The sequence below is a fragment of the Phaenicophaeus curvirostris genome, chromosome 16, assembly GCF_032191515.1.
Source record: "Phaenicophaeus curvirostris isolate KB17595 chromosome 16, BPBGC_Pcur_1.0, whole genome shotgun sequence".
NCBI classification, from domain to species: Eukaryota; Metazoa; Chordata; class Aves; order Cuculiformes; family Cuculidae; genus Phaenicophaeus; species Phaenicophaeus curvirostris.
The window spans coordinates 11754892-11779991 of NC_091407.1; the positions used below are offsets into that span (position 1 = coordinate 11754892).

The following is a 25100-nucleotide window of genomic DNA, read 5'->3' on the forward strand; positions in this document are numbered from 1 at the left end:
TCCCCATTCAGGGGTTGGGGCTCCTTGTTTAGGGCATGAGGTCACTCTGCCAAGGGCTGGGGTGCCCCGTTCAGGGGTTGGGGTTGCTCCATCAGGGAACGGGGTTGCTCTGTCGGGGCGTGGGGCTTCCTGTTTAGGGCATGGGGTGCCCCGCTCAGGGGCTAAGGTGCCCTGTTGAGGGGTCCATCTGGGCATGGGGTTGCTCTGTCAGCGGCTGGGTTCCCCGTTCAGGGGTTGGGGTGCCCTGTTCAAGGGTTGGGGTTGCTCCATTAGAGCATGGGGTGCCCCGTTTGGGGGTTGGGGTTCCCTGTTTAGGGCATGGGGTCGCTCTGCCAGGAGCTGGGTTTCCCCATTCAGGGGTTGGGGTTCCCTGTTCAGGGCACGGGGTCGCTCTGTCAAAGGCCGGGCGCCCTGCTCAGGGGTTGGGGTTCCTTGTTTAGGGCATGAGGTCGCTCTGCCAAGGGCTGGGGTGCCCCGTTCAGGGGATGGGGTTGCTCCATCAGGGCACGGGGTTGCTCTGTCGGGGCGTGGGGCTCCCTGTTTAGGGCATGGGGTGCCCCGCTCAGGGGTTGAGGTGCCCTGTTCAGGGGTTGCTCTGTCAGGGCTCGGGTTCCCCGCTCAGGGGCTGCGGTTCCCTACTCAGGGCATGGGTCCGGGCTCCCCGCTCAGGCCCCGCCGCCGCAGCAGCTCCGCCCCCGGCGCCGCCCCCCGCTCCGGCTGCTGTTCCCGTCGCGGCCGCGGTGCTGCCTCCCCCTCGGCGGGCTGGGCTGCCCCTCATGCGGATGTGACATTTCACGGCGCTCGGCGCGGCCGCCATTTTGAGGCAGAGCGGGTCCGGCGGAGCGGCCGCAGCAGCGCGGGGACACGGGCAGCCGGGGCGGCCCGCGGGCCGGCAGCAGCGACCGGGGGGCGCTGGGGGGGGCGGGAGGGCGCGGGCGGGGCCCCGCGGCGCCTCCCCGAGTTCGCGGCGCCGGGGACAGCGACCCGGGGGAGGGGGAAGCGCCGGGCGCCGCCGGCGGGCCCTGACTCCTGCTCTCCCGTTCCCCCCCCCCCCCTTCCCTTTCCCTCCCCTTCCTTCCCTCTCTCCTCCCCGCCGGGGGAAAAGCCGCCGCCCCCGGCCGGTCCCTCCTCCCCGACCTCTCCCTTCCCCCCCCCCACCCCCTTCCCCTTCCCCCCCCCCCCCGACCCCGAACCGGGCGCCGCCGCCGAGATTGGGCGAATAGCGAGCAAATACGTGCGCGTGTCGCTGCCCCCGCCGGCTGCCCGCTCCCTGCCCGCCGGAGCCCGGCCGCAGCCCCCCGAGGCGGGCGAGCAGCCCCGGCCCCGCCGCCCCGCCGCCGCCTCCCCGCCCGCCGCAGCCCCGCCGCCCCCCGCGGGAAAGGGCCAGGCCGCCGCCGAGCCCCAGCCGCTGCCCGACATGAACCACCATCAGCAGCAGCAGCACCAGAAGCCCGGGGAGCAGCAGCTGAGCGAGCCCGAGGACATGGAGATGGAAGGTAAACGCGGAGAGTTGCTGCGGAGCGTGTTTGTGTGTGTGTGTGTCTCCCCTGCCTCGCTGCCCGCCCCCTCGGGCAGCCCCGTCCTCGCCCCGCGGTTAACACGCGGCCGGGCCCCCCCTCCTTATTTTCTCTCCTCTGTTCCCTCTGCCTCGCCCCCTTTTTCTCTGCTCCCCTCTCCCCTTTTCCTTGTCCCTCTCCCCACTCTCCCCTTTTCCTTGTCCCTCTCCCCACTCTCCCCTTTTCCTTGTCCCTCTCCCCACTCTCCCCTTTTCCTTGTCCCTCTCCCCCCCTCCCCTTTTCCCCCTGCCTCCCCCCTTTTTTCCTTTCCCTCTGCCCCCGTCCCCTTTTTTCCTTTCCCTCTGCCCCCGTCCCCTTTTTTCCTTTCCCTCTGCCCCCCGTCCCCTTTTCCCCTTTCCCTCTGCCCCCCGTCCCCTTTTCCCCTTTCCCTCTGCCCCCCCGTCCCCTTTTCCCCTTTCCCTCTGCCCCCCCGTCCCCTTTTCCCCTTTCCCTCTGCCCCCCCGTCCCCTTTTTCCCTTTCCCTCTGCCCCCCCGTCCCCTTTTTCCCTTTCCCTCTGCCCCCCCGTCCCCTTTTTCCCTTTCCCTCTGCCCCCCCGTCCCCTTTTTCCCTTTCCCTCTGCCCCCCCGTCCCCTTTTTCCCTTTCCCTCTGCCCCCCCGTCCCCTTTTCCCTTTCCCTCTGCCCCCCCGTCCCCTTTTCCCTTTCCCTCTGCCCCCCCCGTCCCCTTTTCCCTTTCCTTCTGTCCTCTCCCCCTGCCCCCCGCGGGAGCTCTGCCCGGAGCGGGGCCCATTGGCAGGACCGGGGGTCCCCGCGGGGGCAGCGCCGCTCCCCGGCCCCACGAAGTTGGGGCTCCTCCCGCGGGCTTGGGGGGGGCTCCTGCCCGCCCGGGGCCGTGCGGCGCGGCCGCTCATTGTATGCAGGCAGCCACGCTGCTCGCCATTTTTAATTAACCCTCCTCCTCCTCGCAGCGTTATTTACAGGAGCCGGGCCTAGCGCGGGGTCGGCGGGCTGGCCATGTGTAGCGCCTGCTCATCCTGCACCGTCATGCCGTTCGCTGCTCGCGAGGAGCTTCCCCGCGCCCGCCCGGTGCGCTCTCCGCTGCTGCCTTTACTGGGTTTTAATTTTTTTTTTTTTTTCTTGCCTTGTGTTGTTATTTTTACCCTCCCTCCGCCCTCTGAACACCACCTTCCGCCCGAATTCCACGGTACGGAATAAATCTGGGGAATCGTACGGCGGGATTTTGCTCCCTGAGGAGGGGTAACCTGCTCGTAGCGATGGTGTTTGACTTGGAGGTCAAAAATACCGACCGCCTAAGCGGCGTCCGGAACGCCTGGCTGGGAAGGTGCCGGTTCCGTCGCGATCGTTTTAATCGGCAGCGACATAAATATTCACCAACGGGAGATATTTTGCCTGGAAACGCGACGGTTGACTTAGCAAACGAACCTTTCTGCTAAATAATAGCCAGTGAAACGAGGAGGAGCGAAGGTGCAAGTTTGTCACGGTGACTGTGAGGGTACATTTTTAGATTAGAAGGGCATTACAGAAAGCCTCGCTTAAACATAAATATCTTTTAATAAAATAATAGCTGAAACTTGTTTGCTATCAGAGCAACTGTTTTTGATTTTGCTTTAGAAAAACCTCCAAACTGGTGTTTATATACTGTGTGACAAAAACGTGAAAGGAGGTGATTTAAAATCTACCTCAGACTTGGCTGTATGCATACCAATATTAACATCTTGTGGGTCATATTTTCCAGCAGACTATTTGATAGCCATTAGCAATCTGCTTTTTCTCAATATCTTTTTCATGTCCTTTAGAATATTGACTGTATTTAATGTTTTTATTTTGATTTTTTTTATGGGCTTGATGATCTGCCATGCTGGGCACACTGTGAAATACTGAACACTTTTATGCAGTTTAAGGTGTCCTGAACTTCTCTAGATTGCATCCCCTCTGGCAGTGGGGACAGAGGAGTCCAAAACACTCACTAGTCCCTTTGACTGTTGTGGAAATCTTAGGCTGGTGGCCACCTCCATTGGAGGGGTAAAGAAAGAGCCTCTGTGTATATCAACATAGTCACGCTGAGAACACAGTGTTATCTTGGGGGGATCTATTTGAGATTTGTTAGGCCTCACCTGACTGATTCCAGGTGATATTACAAACTAATTTGTAAGAGTTTATAGAACTGTCCATTTATGCAAAAACAAAACAAAAGAAGTTCAGCCTTTGGATGTTTTTTGGTAATTCTTCATTTTTCTTGAGAAATGTGTTAAATTTACAAGGCAGCAGAGAGCTGACTTTTTTTAAAAGTTGACATCAGGAGTATACGTTTGCTGTGTGAAACAATGTTTGTCATAATGTATGGGTGTTTGTCTCGTCTTGAGAAAGGTGATTTTAAGCACTCAGGAAAATATTTAATAACAGATAGTTAGCTTAATTTTAACATGCAGAGAACAGTGTCGGATGCCATTCTTCAGTAAGTGATCACGTTAGATTTAGGAGGTATGTGAAGAATGTGCAGTGGAAAATTGCACATCTTGATTTGGAATTATGTGAACGTTTGCTTATTTTGTGTACAGCTGTACAGGATGAATAGTTTTTGATGAGTGAAATAACCCCCTCAGAAGTCACAGTAAAAGTATGGAATTAAACTTTTTGGGATTAAATCAGATATGGTGTTTGAGTGACTGCTCTCATGTCCCTGTTTTTTCCCTTCCCTTTCCATTATGACTAATTTGCTCTTCCTTGATGACCTTATGGACACTGTGTAAATGAAAGTAGTACTAGACTGGCTGTTGGGCAGTCAGACTTTAGAACGAAGACATTCCTTTAGAAAGAAAAATTACTTAATCTTGGCATCTTGACAGAAAGAAGCAATGACAGCCTCCATTAGGGGCAGGTACCTGCTCAGCGGGACCAGATGCGATGTAGGCTCACCTACTTGCAATGCTTTAGCTAGAATGCTATATCTTACAAATCACCTCGTTGTTGTGTATTTAGTTCTCTGTTGCCTGTGGATGTTGCTTGTAATCAGCTTTAGCCTTGCTGAGGCTTGGCAGTAGTGATATGTGGCCAAAGAAACGTTAAAGTTGAGAGCTGTCAGAAGAAATTGTATTCCCTCAGCTTAAGGCAACCAATTCCTGAGCTGAGGGTGAGGTTGTACGAGCAGAGCACTTGTTGCTGCTCCTTCTCACCTCATATGCTGTGCCAATTATTAGGCTGGTGCACCTCCCTGTGTCGATAAAGTGATCAAAATGGAAAAAGCGAAAAGTAGGGGTTTAAAATGTAGTTTAGGTTCTTAATTTGGTTCGCCCTGCAACCCTGTTGTGTGTGGTGAAGGTTTGTCACTGGAGTGGGAAGGAACAAGAAGGGCTGCTTTGAGATGGCATGGGTGCTCGCAGTGATCTGGCCAAATTCTGTTAGCAGTCATGGGTTTTGTGTGCACCCCCCATCCGTGGCTGCATAAAAGCATGTGATCTAGCTGCTTTGGGCCCAGAGCAGGAGAGTGCGTGTGAGCCATTGGTGCCTGGGTTCTAGATAAATGTAACAGTTTGGAGTGGTGGTAAGTAAATTACCCTGTAGAAATCCTGACGAATTTATTTGTATGCTAAATAAATGTAGTGGAAAAAAAATAGTTTTTCTGTACTGTAAGTAGATTGTATGTAGATTGCTTCATCATGCAAAGAATTACAGCTGTTTAGTTGCTAGTGAGTTTCTCTATAAAGCGTAATTGTATCCAAGTCCTGATACTTTATATATGCTTCCTCTGTAACGTCTTTACACAAATGTGCCTGGACTTTAAAGAACTTGGCTTAATACAAATCTACAATTACATATTTCATAAAGTTCTTTAATGGAAAATCTCGTTTGCAGCTTAGTAAATGTAAGTTTCCCTTGTTTATAGTTTAAACCTGTTTTTTTGTAGGTTCAGCCTCTGCCTATAGTTATATATGCGTGTGTGTTTTGCGTTATGGGAGTTTCTTTTCCGAAGTAGCCAGCACAAGCTTATCAAGACAGTGTCACAGAGCATGAACACGCAGCAGCTGGCAGCTCAGGTTGTATACTCGTGTCCTCCTTGTGTCAGCTCTGTGGCCTCTCAGGCAGTGCGATCTTTTAAGTTTTTCCCTAGTTAGGGCAATTTAACATTGAGATTTGGATTCCAGGGTAAAATGACGCAAGATACAAAGAACAAGAACAAAAAATATTTAATATGGATGTACGTGAAAAGTGTACAATTGCCCTTCCCAGCAGTTTCCATGCAGTTGGAAGTTTGTGTTTCTTGCTGGTCATTTCTGGTTTGCTCACTGCTGACAATTTACTAGATTCTGACCCACTCTGTGATACTACCCTCAAGCACGTATCTTTTTTTTTTTTGCCTGTCTGCTGAATGCTTAATTCCCTCTCATATTTTGTCCTCAATTAGTATTCTCAATCCTTGGCAATTTAATATCATTTTTAATATCATCACGGTGTTTGATTCTTTGCCTGCTTCCATGCTTTTCTCTGAAAGGCCTGTATCCTCCTTTCTCCCTGAGCTCCTTTGCTATCTTCTCAGTTGCTTCCCACCAAGTGGTGATTAAAGTGAGGCTGTATGTTTGAGAGGAGAATATGCAAGCTAAGTTCATCATACAGCTGTGGATATCTGCTTGTTTATATGTTCTTACTGACCCTTCCCCTCTCCAGCCTTTGCATTTTTCAATGAAATAGATGGCCTTCAAGTGAGGGGAGATAAAAATGCTGATGCAGTAGGCAACAAGCAAAATTAAGTTAATTCTGATGTTATACATACAGTGAAGAACCGGGCCTGGCCTCTTAGTCCTGGCAATGGTAATGTTTAGTACCTCTGGAAACGGCGTGCTTGGCCTTGAGAAAAGATGTTCATTGCATCATTCTCAGGTAGCTGCTTCATGCCAACCGAGAAAGCAGCATCAGTGACTTTTGAAGTGTGCTGACTGTGTGTAGAATTTCTTCTGTGCAGTATTCATGAATTGCGTGTTCAATAGGTTGTCAGGTTTAGTAAACTTTTTGCGAAAGAGGAATGGAAATAGCAAAATAGTGTAAAATCTGTGTAAAATTCAGAGGGAAGTGTAGCTAGAACACTATTAAGGATGAACTACAATATCGGGCTTCAGTACTCCACTCTAGTGGTTCCATGTTATTGATGGGCTTCAAAAAAGAAGTAAAATCTGCTCCGTGTATTATTCAGTAGCTGTAGTAAGTAAAGCAGGTTGTCTGTTTAAAAGTAGTGTAAGCCCAAACTTTAAAAAAGCAGGTGGTGATAGTTGTTTGAAGCTACTTGAATCAGTTTCATTGCTGCAGAATAATTTATCACAAGAAAATCTAAACAGTGCATTCAGCCTGCAGCAGTTAAACCAGTTTAACCAGTACATCTTGCATGACATCATTCGATATTTGGGGTAAGGGTGAAAATGAACTGGTTTAGAGCTTGTGAAGAATCCAATTTTTCTGAAGTGATAATAAATTTAAAATGGGGCATTGCTTGCTTTAGATTGTGCTTTGAGGTGTCTTAGGTCCTTTGCTTTAATTTTACTTTGTGTCTTGTGGCTATGGAGTGTTGATAATGAAGAAAAATATTGGATGGCTTGCAATACAAGGCATTAGTAATCCATAGCAAGTGTACTTCTCCCCCTTGAGTGCATATATGTACTAATACATATATAATATGCTATGTGCTAGGTCTACATTGCCAGCAACAGTGTCTTGGCAAGTAGAATGAGCACTGGACACTGGCTGTCTTATTGTCAAGTTATTAAATATGCAGTGCTGTTTTCTGAAACTTATTTTTTAGTTGTTCACTTAAGATAATGTATTTCGCTCCCATGGTTTTAGCATTTTAATTTGACACACTAGCAAAAAGAGGAGTGCTCCCAATCAGTGGCAGTGGCTGTGTCATAATGTATCTGTGCATGGTATTGCAGGCTGAAACTTCACACATTTTAATATTTCGGCCAAACTTTTTTTCATCTTGGCTTACTGATGGTAGTAAAACAAGCTCTGTGAGTTTGGAAACACTAAATAGAGTTTGAATGGCCTGCCAGCAGAGTGAAGAATGGTCAGCTTGGAAATAATGTTTTATTCTGACTTGTCTTTGCCTAGTTTCCCTGGAAGGCTGAGATGTCAGCTAAAAATAATAAGCTTCTGGAAATTAGTAGACAGATTTTGAAAATACTGAAACTGCTGAATATTTGCAATTTGGCGAAAGCAGGGTTATCTCTTACTGTAGCACCTAGGAGCCTTCAGAATTCTCTTCAGAATATAAAAAACACATTTGAAGACTTTTATATTGGACTTTAATAGGCGTCAAGTATACACAGCTTGATTGTTCAGTATACCAGCATGCACATGTTTGTTAAGCAACATCCCTTAAGAAATGCAGAGACTAAATGGTAAATTTTGATAAAACTAAAAATCTGTCACATAATCAATATAGCACATCTCAGTTTGTGGCTTTAATTGCTGTTTGGTAGCTGTTTTGAACATTACCAAAACAAGTCATTCTTGACCCATTTAGCAGTGAAGATTTAAATAAAAATATCATGCTTTGTAGCATCAAACATCTTGGGAGAACAGGACGTTCAGTGTCTGCAAACCTGGATTTCTCCCTGCCTGCAGCTGTAAAGCAAGCTCCAGAGTGATGCCACTCAGAAAAGCATCCTGTTTAAATTGGAGAAGAGGAGACATTGGTACCTCAGCTTGTTCTTGCATATGTGCTGGAACGTGAAGATAGTCTTCCAGGTGCCCTGAACATCTTGGGATTTTCTGCATCAAAGCCAGCACCTCTGCTTGCATTCCTAAGGATATTGCAGGCGGAACTGCAGTGTTTGCAGCCTAGGAGTGGTGGTGAGGTTTTGATGCTAGAAAACAGAACTTGAAATTTTTTTTTTTGTATGTTGAGGGATCAAATGCTCTCCTGTAGAATTTGCTTTAAATACAGAAATCTGGAAAAATAATAATGAAGATAATTTTTCATAGTTTCCCTTTTCCAAGTGGTGTAAACAGGAAAATAGGAAAGGATGTGTGGAGATGTCATTGGTGTTCACTGTAGCTCTGAACTTGATTTCACAAGGTACATCTGTAAGTATGTTCTTAAAAGTACAACATCTCTAGCTGTGCGTGTGGTTTTTTTAGGACCTAAGGAAAATTTTGGTTTAGGGCTCTAACAGTGATGTTAAACTAATGCAGCAATTGGATGAAATCTGTTGATCTGTGTTTAATAAAAAGGAATGGTTGTGTGTTTCAACAACAGAGATTTTCCTTCCTATGTGTTTTAGCGAGTTATTTTCTAATGTTACTGATATTGTTCGGAAGAACTTTGAGGGTGCAGATGCCTTTTAATGCTTGGTGAAATTTTTAAATTCCACTGCACTGGACATGGTGATGGCAGTGGCAGGGGACTGTGCTTTGTAGGAGTATGAGGGTTCTGGTTTGTAGGTCTTGGGATCGGAAACACTGGCCACCCTGCATCTGGGATCTGTGTTTTCCTGTCTCACTGCACGCATCACTGTTTTATCTGTCAGCTGTGACAGGGACGGTTGCTGACCTGGTCCTGCTAGGCTGCCTCAGCTACTGTATGATTAGAGGACTGTCTGAATTCAACTGTTGCATTTATTTAACACTGTACAGTTTTTCAGTAGTAACCTGTTGCAGTTTTTTGTCTTGATAGGTTCTGATTACTGGAAAAGAATGAAGAGAGTAAAAAGTGTATGGGGAGTGATCAGTTTCCTTTTTTTTTTCTTTTTTTTCCTCCCCTCACTTTAAAATATGCATTCTGTTTAGGCAGAGTGCAGTTGGCCATCCCAGTATCAGAGCATGGTGGTTTCTGCATCATCATGGTTCTTTTCAAGAACAGAAATCCCTTCATGTGGAGGTGAGCAAGAACCTGTATTCTCCCTTCCTGCTTGTAAAGCTGGGCAGCATTCCTGACGCAGCTGACTCCTTGCCTGATACAGTGGTAGTGAAATACTTAACCAGTTCCGTACTTCCAGAATATTTCTGGTAACCATAATCAGGTAGCAGCTTTTAGAAATGAGTTTGCCTTCACAGCATGTCTTGACTGTGTTCCATTTGGGTAGTAGGTTTTTTTTTCTTCTATTACAGCTGTGAGAGCTGACTAGACCCCCAGATGCTGTTGATGGGTTTACAGGCTTCAAGTCCTAAGACAATGCGAGATGTACTTTTTTTTAAAAATGGAAACCTGCTTAGGCAGAGGCTGCGTGAACCCTCTTTTATTGTCATTAAATCAAGCTAAGGATAGTTAGATTTCCTTCTTCATTGGGAGGAGCAAGGGGCTGACCTCTTCTAAAGATGTTTTCACCTCATTGAATGTTGGTCGTTATTGAGGGGTGGACCTAATTTTTGGAGAACAGTAGATACTATTAGAAGTTTGAACACAGGTAACACAAATGTTTCTGCAAGTTTTATGAATTAAACAGTGGGTCACAATCCTTCTTACTGGTAGCTATTACAGTTGTGCTGTTTCACCATTTTCTTCTGCTTTCCTTTCTCTCTTCTCATTCTTCCTGTGTGGTTTTTATCGCCTCTGTTTCAGTCTGTTTTATACACTTGGACTGCAACCCCGCACCAGGAAAACAGTCTCCTTAGAAAGGTATAATGCTTTGCGACATTTCCATTGTGCCACAAAGGTAGTAAGCATAAGCATACGTCTTGGGCTTCTTGTGTCACCTGAAGTAGGAGAATGTTGATGTGGGAGGGATAGGGTCCTTACTGGAAAGGATTCTTGGTTTTTCTCTCAGGGCTGGAAAGCTTTGCAGCTCCTTTGCTTATCAGCCCAGCTTTGCTGGGGAAACCCTCTCTTGATCTTGATAATACCACAGATTAAGGGGGGAAAATGTTGAGAAAGTGGCATAAAAATGGATCTTGTTTCACCTGTGTCACTTGCTCGTTCATAAGCATCCCTGTTTAACTGTGGCTTTGTTCTGTCCCCTCTGCTTTCCTGGAGACGGGTAGTGAAACTGGTGGGTTCTCCAGTCCCTGCAGCTGAACAGAGAGCTGAGCTGGGTCTTGGAAATTGCTGGGTGTAGAGATGTGAGTGAGCCTGGGGACTGGGCATGTTGGCATTGCCACTGCAGAAATGTGTGTGGAACTGCGGCATCTATCTTCAGACTTTTAAAGCTGGGATAAAAACACTTCAGCTTTATTGGTTGGTGACCTCTCTTACTGGATTAAGGAAATACTCTGCTTCTCTGAGACCTTCCAGCAGCCTTCAGTATAACAAACTGAGAGGTGTTAAACATTAACACAATGGGAGACCATGCCTCAAGTGGTTCTCTTCAGCATGTTTATCACCTGGACAAGCTTGAGAAGTAGGCCTATGTAGAACCTCATGGGTTCAGTAAGGCCAAGTGTAAGGTCCTGCATCTGGGTCAGGGCAGCCCCTGGTATCTGAGCTGGCAATGTGCACTTAAAGCCAACTGTGTCCTCGGCTGCATCAACAGAACTGTGACCAGCAGGTCAAGGAAGGTGATTCTGCCCCTCTACTCTGCTCTCGTGAGACCTTGCCTGGAGGTGTTGTGCGTTCAGTGCTGGCATCCTGAGCACAAGAAAGGCATGGATCTGTTGGAGCAAGTCCAGAGGAGGCTGTGAAGATGGTCAGAGGGCTGGAACACCTCCAATATGAGGACAGACTGAGAGACTTGGGCTTCTTCAGTTTGGAAAAGAGAAGGCTCCAGGGTGACCTTATAGCAAACTTCCAGTACATAAAAGGGGGCTTTTAAGAAAGATGGGGACAAATTTTTTAGCAGGGGCTATAGTGACAGGACAAGGAGTAATAGTTTTAAACTAAGGAATGGTAGATTTAGACCAGATAAAAGGAAGAAATTTTTTTTTACTGTGAAGATGGTGAAAGACTGGCACACGTTGCCCAGAGAGGTGTTAGAAGCTCCATTCCTGGAAACATTCGAGGTCAGGTTGGACAGGACTCCGAGCAACCTGATGGAGTTGAAGACATCCCTGCTTACTGCAGGGAGCTTGGGCTAGATGACTTAAAGTTCCCTTCCAACCCAAATCATTCTATGATTCCATCTTAGATGAATTATATGCTGCTGGGATCCAGGAGGAGTTTGTCTCTAGTTTGCTGTAGCACTGCTACAGAGAAAAGGTATCTTCTGGAGCAGTTTGTTTTGACCTCTGCACCTGCTTTTTGCCTCCTCACTTGCACCACCACTGCTGTGTGGGAGCGCACGGTAAATGAGATGAAGGAAGAGACTTGAATTTAAAATAACTAGTGTATTTTGTGTTTATTTTTAGCCTAGCTCAGTTCACTTTTCTCCTTTATTGCTTGGCCCCACAAGCAAGTGGGTCGGCTTGACTGAGGAGACAGGAGGGAAGAGAAAAACAAAGCTGTTAATAATTCCTGTAACTCTTCTTTGGTTTGGTTTGGTTTTTAACTTTCCCAGGACCCTTTATTGTACACATGGGCCTGTGTCCCCCAAGAAGAGCATTAGGAGACAGGGCTGTAGCAAAATTCCAAGGGTGAGTAGCAAATCAAGCTTGCCGACCTCTTCAGGCAGAAACATGGTTTTACCATTATAAAAATTGGATGCTGTTCAGATGCTTCTGGGGATGAAGTCATTCCCATTGCAAGTCTGCTTCTGAATGTCTTCACTTCTGTTACTTTTTTTTTTTTCTTTTGGCACAAGGGTATTCCTTGTAGCTAAAATTAGTTTCTTGCATTTTCCAGCTTGAAGATATGTCTGGAGGATCTTCAGCTTTCTCACCTGTACTAAGTGGGTTACTGTTTTCTGATTTAAGTACCCACTGAAATCTCAAGCAGTTACCTCAAATCACACTCTAAATGTATTTGTGGTGCTTTTAACCTGCTGTCCAAACAAGCTGTTCTTCTGATGTTCTCAGCACTGGGATAAAAATTTCCAGGTCGCATTCAGACCAGGCATTGGTGCTCACTGCAGCTGTTCCATCAGCCAAACTGTCTGGCCAGTGTCATGGTCCTAATTTAATCCGGAACCACTGGCTTCTGGAATGTGGTTGGATCATACAAGCTTTTTAGCAGGTTAACTCTGAACTTCCTTTTAACAGACCTGTTTCCTTACCTGGAAAGTTTACAGGAGAAGGTGCATGAAATTTAGGTAATTTTAAGTTGAATTTAAAGTATGTTGATGATATGTTCATGGGTTAGACTTGAGAATATAAAACTGGCTTAGTGCTGACTGAGTGCTAGACAGGGTGTAGTTAGTGTAGCTGGAGCAAAATATTGGCAGAGGTTAACGGGGCTAATGCAAATTTTTGATCTCTCATTTTTAATATACCTTGAAGTGCACATTAACCACCTCAGGTGCATCCTTTAGTAAATCAAAGGATAACTGAACAGTAGAAGTATTTGAAATTTTGGCAGGATACAACTTCACAAATAGAGAGATGTTTGTGTTTTCTGAAGTAGGAAATCTTTTTAAGTGGAATTGTTGAGTAATTTATGGATAATTTCTACCCTAAATATGGACATTTGTGTACTGTGAAAGGCTAGTTAACCTCTCAGTGTTATAAACCCATTTCTGGTGGTGCTGTTGCTTTTGATTTCTTCACCGTGTTCAGAAATTTGGTGAGGAGTTGTTAATTTGGTAACTTGCTTCTCCAGTGGGGATGCATCGTGCCCCCATAGCCATGTGGTGTACCAGGCCAGTTAAACTGGTCACTGTCCTGATGCTGGCAGCTCTCTTTCCTGGGGAGCAGTCTCCTAGCTGGGTGACCTGTTGTAGGGAATGCAGGAGCCTACTTTTTGCCCCATAGTTTCCTAGGAGAGGGTGTGCCAAAGGTAGAGGAGGGGGTGCTGTGGGAGAACAGGCTTTGAAAATAGGTCACTACTTCCCAAATAATTTTTCTTTGCCTACTGGTCCAGTTCAGAAGAGCATCTGGAGAAGTGGGCAGCTGAGTAGAGTGCCTTATTCTTGGTTGCAGCCTTGTCTCAATGCTCTTTGGACCTGAGCAGAGGAGAGGCTGAAGGAGTATCTGCTTCTTTTCTCTGCTGATGCTGTCTGTCTTAACTGCTTGCCAAGCAGCTGTGGTGCCAGCACCCAGCACCCAGGTATTACAGCATTACTAATGGTATCTGTTAACTTCAGAAGTTCAGCATCTATTCTAATCATGTGTACAGCTATCCTTTTTTATTGAGGTGGGCATGAACTTTCTGGCAGCTGGGATGCTTTCCTCAACTTACTGTATTTCTCTCCTGTGTAAATTTGCTCACTGAGATCTAACTGTAACTCCTGTTGTGGCAGAATGTATGCAGCTGCCTCCTGGATAATACAGAGAAATTTTGACTATCCCTGTGATAATCATCATCAGCAAAAGCTATTTTAAGATGATGTTTTAATAGTAGTTCAGTAACTGAACATACTGGTTGGTTTATGGCCTACCCAGATTGTTTAACCACTTGCTGTGTTGTAAGACTTCGGAGGAAATACGAAGTGCTGTAGCTGTGCCATTTGTAGTGGTAAGAAATACCTTTTCCTTTCCACAGAGCTTTGCCACCTATTTCAGGTGTAATTTCCAAGCAACGATAATCAAATGTAAGGATTAGAGTTAAGTTGTTGGAGTTGTATTGAAGTGCATGTTTATAAAGCACCAGTGCAGACCGGAGTGCACACCACTGGCAGGAACAGCTCCTATGTGTACATTGTGTGCACCTCACGGTTCCTGCTGAACCTGCTATTATCTCTAAACAAAACTCAAAATTGCAAACTAGTCTTAAAAATCCTTAATGATCTGGAATGCATATTTTTTGTCTGCTCTTTTTTTTTTCTTTCTTTCTTTCTGTGCCTTAAGATAAAGCGTCATGAGGGTTATGAACCTGCACGAGCAGAGATTTTGATTGTTGTGTGTTGAGAAACTGCATTGCTGGAGCTTGGATTGGTGCTAGATAGATCTTGATCTGAGATCCAGCCAAACTAAGGACACCAGTTTATGAATTCAGGTCGAGGGATTTCTTCTTTGTTCCCAGATAAAGTAGTCATGTACATTGACTAGTACAATAATAGGATCAGTAGTAGTAAAATAATAATAAGTACTGTAAATAATGCTAATACTGGTGTTTCTACTTCATTCCTCACTTGTAGAACAGAAAATGCTGTCATGTAACCCAAATTTGTCTCTTAAGGCAGGTTCTTAACTTCAGCTGTGGGAGGATGCAGTAATTCTGCTGCAGTGCTTTGGACACCAGTGTCGTGAGTTTTAGTCTGCAAGTGTGTAAATAGATGAGGGGCATTTAGTGGCGGATCTGGAATAGCCTTTCCCTTTCCCCAGTAGCTGGAGCTCAACATTCACGTTGATGTTCCCTGTGCAGTGCAACAGGGCGAGTTTAGAATTGCTGCGCTCGAGAAGGAAGATTGTAGGTATCTGAAGTGTGCTTGGGCTGCAGGGAGGCTGGATTGTATTAAGTGATAGGGAATAGGAACTGTTGGCATTGAAATTCTTACATTTATAGCCTTTCTGCCTGCTTGTGAAATTCATGGAGTTGGTTGGTAATAGCATTAGCAGAAAAGAATGAAAAGAAAATACTTAACCCTGCCCCCAAAACTGTAAAACCAAATTTGGCTGTTAACACTGCAGCTGTGAGGCAGGTATGATGGGAAAAGCACTAGTAAAAGCTAAACCCAGGTGCTTCTAAGATATACTGAAAGGGGTTTTTCTTTGTTCTGGGGTTATTTATTCTGTGTCAATGCTTTGAAGTAAATATTTTCCAAGAGGAGAGGGTGGCATTTGCAGTGATTTGTATAGTGAAGGAACACTTTTTTTGCCTTGGGTTGTGCAGCCTGACAGTAGTGGGTGTGATATTTCTCTTGGGTGTGCAGTCTGGTCCTTGCAGTGGGCTTCCTCTCCCCTGCCATACAGCTGCACGTGGGTCAAGTCCCAGGGCTTTACCTGGAGAGGGAAGCATGGGGAGATTCTACAGCTTGATATGAATTCTTTAGTAAAATCCCAGAGGTCTCTAGCATCCCGCAGATTGGCATCTGGATGTTAGTGAGGTCTCTGGTTTATCCAGGCTGTCCAAGCCAAACTGAGACAGACATCTACTCACCCAACCCCTTGTCTGCGTGTCTCTTCTTGGTCTCGTGGGGTTTCTTTAATCTTTGTGTGCTGAAAGTGCATGAATAATAAAATATCCCCAGGGACGTTAAAATACCTGAATTTGGTCATATGAATTAGAGAAAATCAAAACATGTATGTTTATTTCTTAATTTTAACAGTTTTACAGCCTAAGGATGTGATGGAGGGGGTGGGGAGAAGTTTATCTGTTGTGTAGAAGTCTAGACAATGTAGTCTATCTGATGGGGTTTGTGACCAAGCTTAAAGGCACAGACTCTCTTGTTACAAGTGCACAGATAAATTTCCTTTTGTGAAGCTTAGCTGCTAGAAGCATGCCAGTGTTGTGTTACTACCCTGACAAACAGAACACATTGCCATTTACTTGTAGGCAGCTGGTTTTTGTAAGTGAAATAACTGAATATTGTATCAGATGGTTGGTTTGGTTCTTCTGCTGGTCTGAGTGCTGTGTTGCAGAGTGCAGCTTCTCCTCCCTGATATCATCTGGCGAAATAACCATTCTGTTTTCACTCTTGATCTATTTTATATTTCTTCTTACTCTTTATTGTAAAGGCGTAGCAAGACTCTTCCTTTTTTCCTGAAAGCAAGTTTCCCCTTTCAGAAAAGAAAGGGTATTCCTGTATGGATAACAGTTTTTGTTCAATTACTGCTGTCTCTAGTAACTCTTAAATCCTGGTCTTATTCTGACTTTGACCAGTAACATCTGGAGCTTATTTCAGGTTTGGGTCAGACTTGATGCAATGACATTTAAATTGGAGCTCTCTACTTCAATTCTGTATGTTTGAGGTGTTCAGAAATAGGGACTTCTAGATAAGAAACCTTCAAATAATGCACGTTAAGTTGTATATAACGATTTTTGTATGTACTTTCTTTTCTTAAGCCAGATCTCTTAACTTGTGCCCTCTCTGCCTCTGAAAGAAGAAACATCCAACTTTAATTTCTTGTGAAAAAGGTCTAGGGCTGAGGAATCACATACTGAACAGTTTGTGGCATACACGTTTGGTTTTATTTCTCTCTCTTCCCTTGTGATCTGCTGCCATGCAGTGTCCCATGCTTGCGCCCTCCAAGGAAAGCTATTAGCAGTTAAAATAATGTAAAAGTAGTCCAGAAGAAGGGGAAAATGAGATTAAGATTCGGTAGTGGAGCACTGAAAAAGTTCTGTTTTGCATGATCCATGGGTGTAGTCAAAACCCTGAGAGCATTTGTGGGATAAAAATTGCAGCAGGAAATGTGAATGGAGTAGTTAGAGCAAGAAAGGCATGAGCAGTTCTGTCCTAGCTGTGGGTGAGTTTGTAGCGGATGATGATGATGCAGGGCACAAATGTTACTTTATTAGAGAGAAAAATAAAGGGTTGGGAGAAAACTGAAGGAGCTCGGGGTTTTCATGAGACAAAGGATGAATCAACCATTGTCAGCAGAATAAGGAATTTAGGGTACAGCTTAATTCAGTGGTAATGTTTATACCAGCTTCTAGCTAGAGGCAAAGCAGGAAGGCAGAAATTAATTTTTGGAAGCCCTCAAAATTTGCTTCAGATGAATGGAGCAAAAATAGAAGTAGCTGGGAAGATTTGCCAGAGAGGATAGAGTATTGAGATTGGGAGTTTATTTGTGGAGTTAGGGTGTTTTGCAGAACATAAGAAAGATGTAATTCACTGGGTGACATACAGTGGTCAGCTGTTATAAAACATATTTTCAAGTCTGTTTTATGTTCTAAGAATAGTTGACCAGAAAGCTACTGAAATATTGGCAGAGGATTTGGCTCATGAAGCAAAAACTGCAATGTAATATGTAATAAATAAGAAAGTGAATACACAACAAACACGTGAGCGGTGAAGTACAACTTACTCAGAATCTTTGTCCTCAAAAATGTGCTAGTTCTAAGGTAAGGTGACTGCCTTCCACAGGAGAAGTAGAAGACTTTTGACCACCTTACTGTCTCCTTTTCAGGGAAGAAGTACTTCAGGTGGTTATTTGGGGTGGTGACATACCAGGGCATTAATGAGAGCACTGGAATATGCAAGGGGGTCAACATGTAACATCAACTCAATCCTAAGCGTCATCCCTCCACCCTCATCCATGTGGTTGCACTGCAAGGTGAAATCTAAAATACATGGGTGCAAGGTCTCATTTCTTGAATGTCTCTTAAATTTCTGTTTCTAAAATAGTTGTTCGCACAATTTGCATAAACCATGTAGTTTTGAAGTTTGCAGCTGCAAATGTTAGCCTGTGATGTAGATGGTTCGAGAAGCCATGTCTGTGATAGAGCATTGTTTTAAAAAATGATTGCTGCTTTACAGGCTCCAGGGTTTATGAGTAGATTTTTTATTTTTTTAGCCTTGTCTGTATTTCACGTAGTTTAATTTTGGAGACCTGAATGTAGATGGTCTGAGCTAATGCAGCTATGGCAAGCTCACCGGCTTCTTTGCCTCACTGATTTCAGTGCATTTGTGTTAGGTTTTGAAAGAGAAAGCAAGCCTTGAAGGGTTTGTGCAGTTGTGCCTTTTCTTGTATGTGTATTGTTTTCTCTGTAATACAATGTATAACTTCTTTTCTAGTTGTGTTTGCTTAACTAATGTGCTGTCTTGGCTTCAAGTCCCCTGGCAGCCTATTTGGAACCAGAGCAACTGGTTTGCAATATAACACTTGGAATAGTTAAACAGGAAAAGCTATTTTTTTTTTTTGGTCACTTATTAAAAGTTTTCTTTTGTTTTCATTTAAAAAAGAAAAAAGGTAACTTAAAATTGCTGACAGAAAAGTGGCGTGCTTAACTGAGGATTATAAAGTTCCTGTTCTGCATTCTTTTAAGAATTCCCTCATGAATACTGGGAGCTAACATCCGTGATTCCTTATGTTTTCTTTATAAAAGTTTTTCAGCTGTGTTGTTTGAAGAAAAATTGTTCTTCATATAGACTATATCAAATAATTAACACTGTTTAGCTCTGATTTTGGTGTCTGCTGACGTTTGGATGTTTTCAGTACAGTAACTTACATCTCCAGAGCAGTAAGGAGGGGCTGATCTTCCAAACATCTTACAACAACAATCAGATCACTCTCGGAGCTTAAATTTTCCTTGCATTAACACTTGGGGGTAGGAAGGTTGCTGTCAGGATGGAAAGGGAAAATAAAGGTTGAATCTTTTTTAAAAGAGAATGCTGAGGAAATCCTAAACTACTTTGTGACCTGTTGTCAAGACTGAGGGAGGCTCTTGGTTCAGTCCTTTATTAAGGCTTTTTAAATAACTTTGCTAGTGTTTATGCTGCAGAGTAGAACACAGCCTCCTAGCCGGTGGATCACTAAGTTAAAGCTGGCCAGAAATTTGATAGCAATGGTTTCTTGGGAGTGTCCGGACCCCAAAGTCTTCACCAAGACTTGAGTCAAAATGGGGACACTTGTGATGTAGGGAAGGGGATTTTGGTGCCAACGGGGGGCGGGATGGGCAAACCATCCTGTAGGCTCTACTCCTCAGGGCACCAGCCAGGGGCCTCTTGCCTGTGCAAAGCTAAGGCCAGCTCCCAGTCCCCTTTCCCAGCCACACACTCCTCCTGCATGCAGTCTTTCCTCCTTGGTCCTCTTTGGCTCAGTGAAGTTTCTGTAGAACGTGGAATAATCCTAATGGATGAGCCTGGAAAATTGAGCTTATTAAATAACAACCTCAAGAACTCCTGGGAACCATGTCTTCCAGGAATTTAGGAAATTGGTGGAGAATAGAAAACTCTGAAACAGAAAAGTCTGAAATCTGTGTCTTGGAGAACAAAAAAGCAGATTACTGCCATGCTCATTATAAAGCTTCCCATTTGAAAAAGGCATGACTTTTGTTTTGGTCATTCTGCAGTTCTTAATTTTAGATGAGAGCATAATTACATCTTGTTAATTAAAGTGAAAACAAATAGTAGAATAAACACGAAGTGTAGATTTTCTTTTGGTAGTAGGAATCTCTTAAAATCATAGTTTACCATTATGCTTGAAATGTGAGTGTTAAACTGAAACACAGTGAAAAATGAATTTCAGTAGTAAACAATGATTTGCCAGCAGTGCCCCTTTAAATCGCTGGGAGGAAACACTAAATGTCCCTCTGTTAGCAGGTCGTGCATGTGTGTATGTATCACTTCACATTAAGGACTTCATAGGAAAAAAGAAGCAACAACCCACAGCACCTGAATGGTTTAATAGTTGTTGTCCTTTCCCCCACAGTTAATCTAGACTTGTAAAAGCGACCCTGACATGAGGTGAGGATTTATCAGTGCTGGGCAGATGCGTGCTAACTGGTTCAGCTCTGTGCTTCTGGCGGCTGGCTCAAAGGAGGAGGAAACCCTCAGCGCTGGGAGGCGAAGGTGTAGGGCTGGCTGGGGAAACCGTGGGCTGGTCCAGTCCTTGCCCCATACGACGTGGATGCTTCTCGGCAGCTAGGATTGGTTTCACTGAAGTGGAAGAGAAGCATGACTTGGGTGCACTCCTGTTTTGAATGCAAAGTGTTTAGCACTTTGTGTGATAAGCATTGTTTTTCTGCAGTGAAACTGTGCTGTTTATAAACAGTGCAAAACTGTGTTCTGAGTCAGGAATCCTGGATTTTACTTTTTTCTTTTTTTCTTTTTTTTTTTTAAACTTCAGGCTGGTAACAGGTTTTTCAGTGTGGATGTTCAAAAGCGTCTTATGGAGCCGCACACTTTTGCCACATTTGCTTAAGATTAGCCATCTCAGGTTCAGCAAAAATTGTTTACCCTGGTGTCTTGTGTCTTGAGGTCTGTCTGCAGCAGATGCTTATGTTAAGTGTTAGGGCAGGGGAGGTCTGGAGTTCCCTTCCCCGCTGTGCACACCCTGAGGGTGTCTGAGCCTGGCAGGCTTCTGATGGAATCTTCTTCCATTCATTGCTTTGCCTTCAGAAGTATGTGGAGGATAATATATGCTTTGTGTAAATTCACTGGGCTTCTGCATCTTGAACACCGAGTACAGCCTGGTTAACAGCCTTGCTTTCTTCATCCATCTTAAAAAGGTATTGGAGAAGTCAAGAAGTTACAGCAAGGAAAATAAAGATCATAAAAGGTATGAAATGGCTGCTGTAGCAGTAATGACTAGGTAGACCAAGCAGTGTTCGTTCAGCTGTAGTGTTGTGGATAACTGAGGAAAGATGTGCAAGCAGTGGAAGCACAAGTTGCAGAAGAGGGTGGAACCGAAGCTGTGTAAGACCCAGAGAACAGGGAATGTAACATCAGAGGGCAGGATTAAACCAGAAAGAGTTACTTTGTATAACATAGTTAAACTGTGGCACTCCTTGCTGAGATGTTGGAAATACTACCTATGTCCCTGCTTTGAAAAGGGAGGGGGGCATTTTGACATGAGGAGACACCAGCCACAGATCTGGAAATCCCAGAGCCGTGAGATGGGGGCTTGGGAAGGTGCCTTACAGCAGTGTCCCTCCCCATTCCTGTTCCCTTCAGCCTGCTATGGCTTTCTTTGTTGGTGCACCTTCTGTTTTGCACCAGTGCTGCTCCCTTTGAGCCAGAGTGGGCTGGGAAGGTGTCTTAGCCTCCACAGCACCAGCTGACAGAATGTTTCAGAAATTCCATGTGCAGCATGAAAAAGGATTTTATTTTTCCTTTAAACTCATGCTCTGGTAATTTCATGTAAAGCCGCTTGTATTTTAAGTAGTAGAAAATAATTGTCTTCTGGTGGTTTCTTTTTATTCCTACACACACACACCCCATCCCTGCTATTCAGGACATTGGTCTGTCATAGCCCACGTCCCCCTGTTTGTCAGTTCTTCTCTAAAATGAATAGATCCAATCTGTTTTCTCTCTCCTCATCCTTAACCTGTTGGTGTGTTATATGAAGAAGTCAAACCAGCACACACAGCAGGCTTTATTTACAAACTCCCTTACAAACAGTATCTTTCCATATTATAATTAAGATTGTTGCAGTCAGAGCCCAAACTAGTAGTGCTTTCTAGAAGCACCACTTCAAGAGCTATATGGTCAGATACTGTGCTCAGGAAGTCCCAAGGTCTTCCAGTTGTGCATCCCAACTGAGCTGTGTATGCATCATGGCATGGTGTAGGTCAACTGTCCATCTACCCAAGGACATGATTGCATTGTTCTAGATTTGCCATATGGCTACCAGAACAAGTCAGTGGATGATATGGCTTGTGATTTTATGCTGCTTTGCTAGAAGAGTCACCTTTAAAATGCGTTTAGTAGTTGCGTCGTTAGCCTAAAAGGAGTAATACACTGTGAGCAATGAAGCTGGTGAGTGGGCTGGAGAGCAAGTCTTATGAGGAGCGGCTGAGAGGGCTGAGGCTGAGGTTGAGCGGCTGAGGTTGTTTAGCCTGGAGAAGAGGAGGTTGAGGGGAGACCTCATTGCTCTCTACAACTACCTGAAAGGAGGTTGTGGAGAGGAGGGAGCTGGCCTCTTCTCCCAAGTGACAGGGGACAGGACGAGAGGGAATGGCCTCAAGCTCCGCCACGGGAGGTTTAGGCTGGACATTAGGAAGAAATTTTTCACAGAAGGGGTCATTGGGCACTGGAACAGGCTGCCCAGGGAGGTGGTTGAGTCCCCTTCCCTGGAGGTGTTTAAGGCATGGGTGGACGAGGTGCTAAGGGGCATGGTTTAGTGATTGATAGGAATGGTTGGACTTGATGATGCGGTGGGTCTCTTCCAACCTGGTGATTCTATGATTCTATGAATACCTTGTGAGCATGCTTGGCTTAGACTCTTTTACTGTTCAGCAAAGAAGCCTGGATTTAAGCTTTTTTTCTGTGCTGTCAAATGAGAAGGAAATACTGTTTAACTCTTTCTTTTTCACAATTGTCTAACAGATTTTAAAGTTATTTTCCTGGGTCTGATTTGTTTGCCTTTCCCTCTTCTCACAGAAGCCTAATCTCAGCTACTGGCTACCCATAACAACTAAGTCAGATTCCAATGAGCTAACTTTACCTGTTTATCCATTTCTCTGCACAGCAGAAAGTATAAGGAAGAAGAGGTAAAACAGCATTGACACTAGCAAATCTAGTGAATAAAGGAAGACCTTTAAAAGCATTACTGAAAATAATGATTGTTAAATATTAGGTATGCACATTGCACAGTTTTTCTAACTTGAAGTGATCTGTCCTGTTTAGAGGTTAATTCAGGTGTGAGGTTAAAAGTTATTTGTTTTTCCTCATAGTGTATGTACAATGAATTGCGATGCAAAATCTATATTGTTGTCAGTTGTTGTTCTTTGCTAGGAAATTATTTTTGCTCTTAAACTATAATGTGGACTGATGAACTGTTTAAAAAATTGTGTCAGTATTGGGGAAAAAGAAGATTATTTCATATATTTGTGCTACCTTTCCATGCTACTGGTAGTGTGAGCAAAGCTCAGCATACTTGAAAACTGAGTTCAGGAGTGAGCAGTGCAGTTGTCATTTGCTGTAAGTATGAATCCATTCTCAAACAGAATTCCAGAATCTGAAATAATGGTGAAGAATATTTTGACTTTGTAACCAAGTAACTGCACAGATTCAGTCTACCTGCAGAGCTAGTTGGGGTGATCCCTAGGTGTAATCATACTAGCCCATATTTCAGAGTAAGGCAACATGTGACATTACTGTTAAATGAGCAAAACCTTTCTCCTGTTTAGAGCACGCGTTCAGTCTGGTGCAGGTGGTGAAGGTGTATATTTTTCTAGACTTTCACAAGAAAGGAAGGAGATGCTAATGAGAGCATAATTTCCAGTCCCATAATGTACTCATATTATTATCCAAATAAACTCATTTTAATTGCTATTTAATTGTCCTTTTTAAAACACCAGAGTGCGATTGCAGCGCTGTAGCATGCTGAGTATAATTTCAGGTATAAACATAACTGCACTGTGACACTTGGACTGCCCTGCCTCCAGTTGACAGTGTATCCTTTTCTTCCCTGTGTCAGAAGATCATTTTTCTTTGAGACATTTTTCGGCCTTTGTAGTGATGATTGCCGAAGAGCTTAGTGTTTGTTGTTGCAAGAGGTAAGTCTATTACTCAGTAAAGCAGTAAAACATAAAGAGGGGTGTGATACTGGAAAAACACATTGTTTAGGGTGTGTTCAGTAGGTTGGGACAGAGTGCCTTGTCTGTAGCAGAGATGTAATCATACTACCATCTCTGGAATGCACAGAGGCAAGACGTGACGAGTTAGGGTAGTTGCTTCTATAGCCTTGCTGCTCTAGATAGTGCACAGGGAAGGTAGTGAGTCCAGTAGCTGTTGCCATAATAGGGGATGACACTTGTGATGTTTCAGCCTTTCCTTACTATGGAAGAAAATAATTTGTCTTGTCAACTGCTCTGTTTACTGATTTTTGAGTATTACATGGGAGCCAGAAGCAGGCTTCCTGCCTTTACTCCTGTTCTGATGGTTTTCTAGAAGTGTAACCCAAGGTATCAAAGCTCATCAGACTAAGAAAAGGAACTATGAAAGGTTTTTCAGCAGGCCTTCTCTTGCCCTGATGACTGCCAGAGGCTTGTGCTTTGGAGTGGGTAAAGGCAGGTTAGTGAGGCAGGCAGGTTGGAATCTTTCTGATAAGCAACATCACTGCACTGAAGGAAAACTCATGCCTGGTGCTCCTGTGTACCCCAAGTTATTAAAGACCTGGAGCTTAAAAAGCATATGAAAAATATAAAACCAGAAGACTGTCTATACAAACTCCTTCAGCGAGAGTGTAAAGCTGTAAATATGTTGGATAATAAGTGTGGTGTTAGTGTCCAAACCGAACTCTGGTTTGTGCAGTGTTTCATTTAACATGGAGTTATTCATAAAGCAATGAATTAAAGTGCTGAAAGCAGGCAGTAATTTTGTCACTGTTTGTGTTAGTTAATTTTTTTGGGTGACTTCTTAAGTGGCAGCTTTTGGTAGTGAAATTTTGTGTTGTGAAGTGCCATCAAACTGCTGCTTGCTTCAAAGGTAATCAGATAAATGAGTTGCTGCAGCAAATGCCTAGTTCACAGAGCAGGTTCCCTGAAGTCTATTTGTTCTCAACTATTTTTCTGTCCACAAAGTTACATTGTATCTCCCTTTTCAAATGAAAATAACTTTCTGACTAGGATGAAGTTTCAGATACTGTTTACCTTACAGGCTGGTATCTTTCATGCATGGTTTTTTTGTGTTCAGGAGCTTCATATGGTGCAAATAGAATAGTCTAGAACAATCATGTACCCTATTTATATGATCTGGTTTTTAATTCATTAGGTTCATTGGTGCAATGTAAAATCAGTCTTGCCCTCTCATGCTTTGTCAAAATGGTCTCTTTCAACAGACCTAATGGTAGAAATTCAAGGCAACAGCATTATAAAATTTATCAGTTGTAGTAAGTGGTGTCTGCAGTGCTACTGTCTGTCTAGTCATTGCTAAACATTTTGTAGGCACGGTAGAGATGATTGCTTTCAGGAAGTTGTCCCATCCCAGTAATGTTTTCTTCTTCATTTACTGCCTTGTGTAGCGTCATCTACTCCTGTGGGGGATTTGCAATTCAGTCAATA

The 25100-nt window shown here is 44.3% G+C and overlaps 1 protein-coding gene across 1 annotated transcript in view; it reads left to right on the forward strand.

The window, feature by feature from the left end:
- Positions 1 to 1327: 1327 nt before the first annotated feature.
- USP7 (ubiquitin specific peptidase 7) overlaps positions 1328 to 25100 on the forward strand; it is a 68545-nt gene continuing 44772 nt past the window's right edge. Inside the window, exon 1 of the mRNA XM_069870535.1 lies at positions 1328 to 1496. Coding sequence (XP_069726636.1) covers positions 1418 to 1496 — 79 coding nt within the window. The 5' untranslated portion in view covers positions 1328 to 1417. The remainder of the gene's footprint in view (positions 1497 to 25100) is intronic.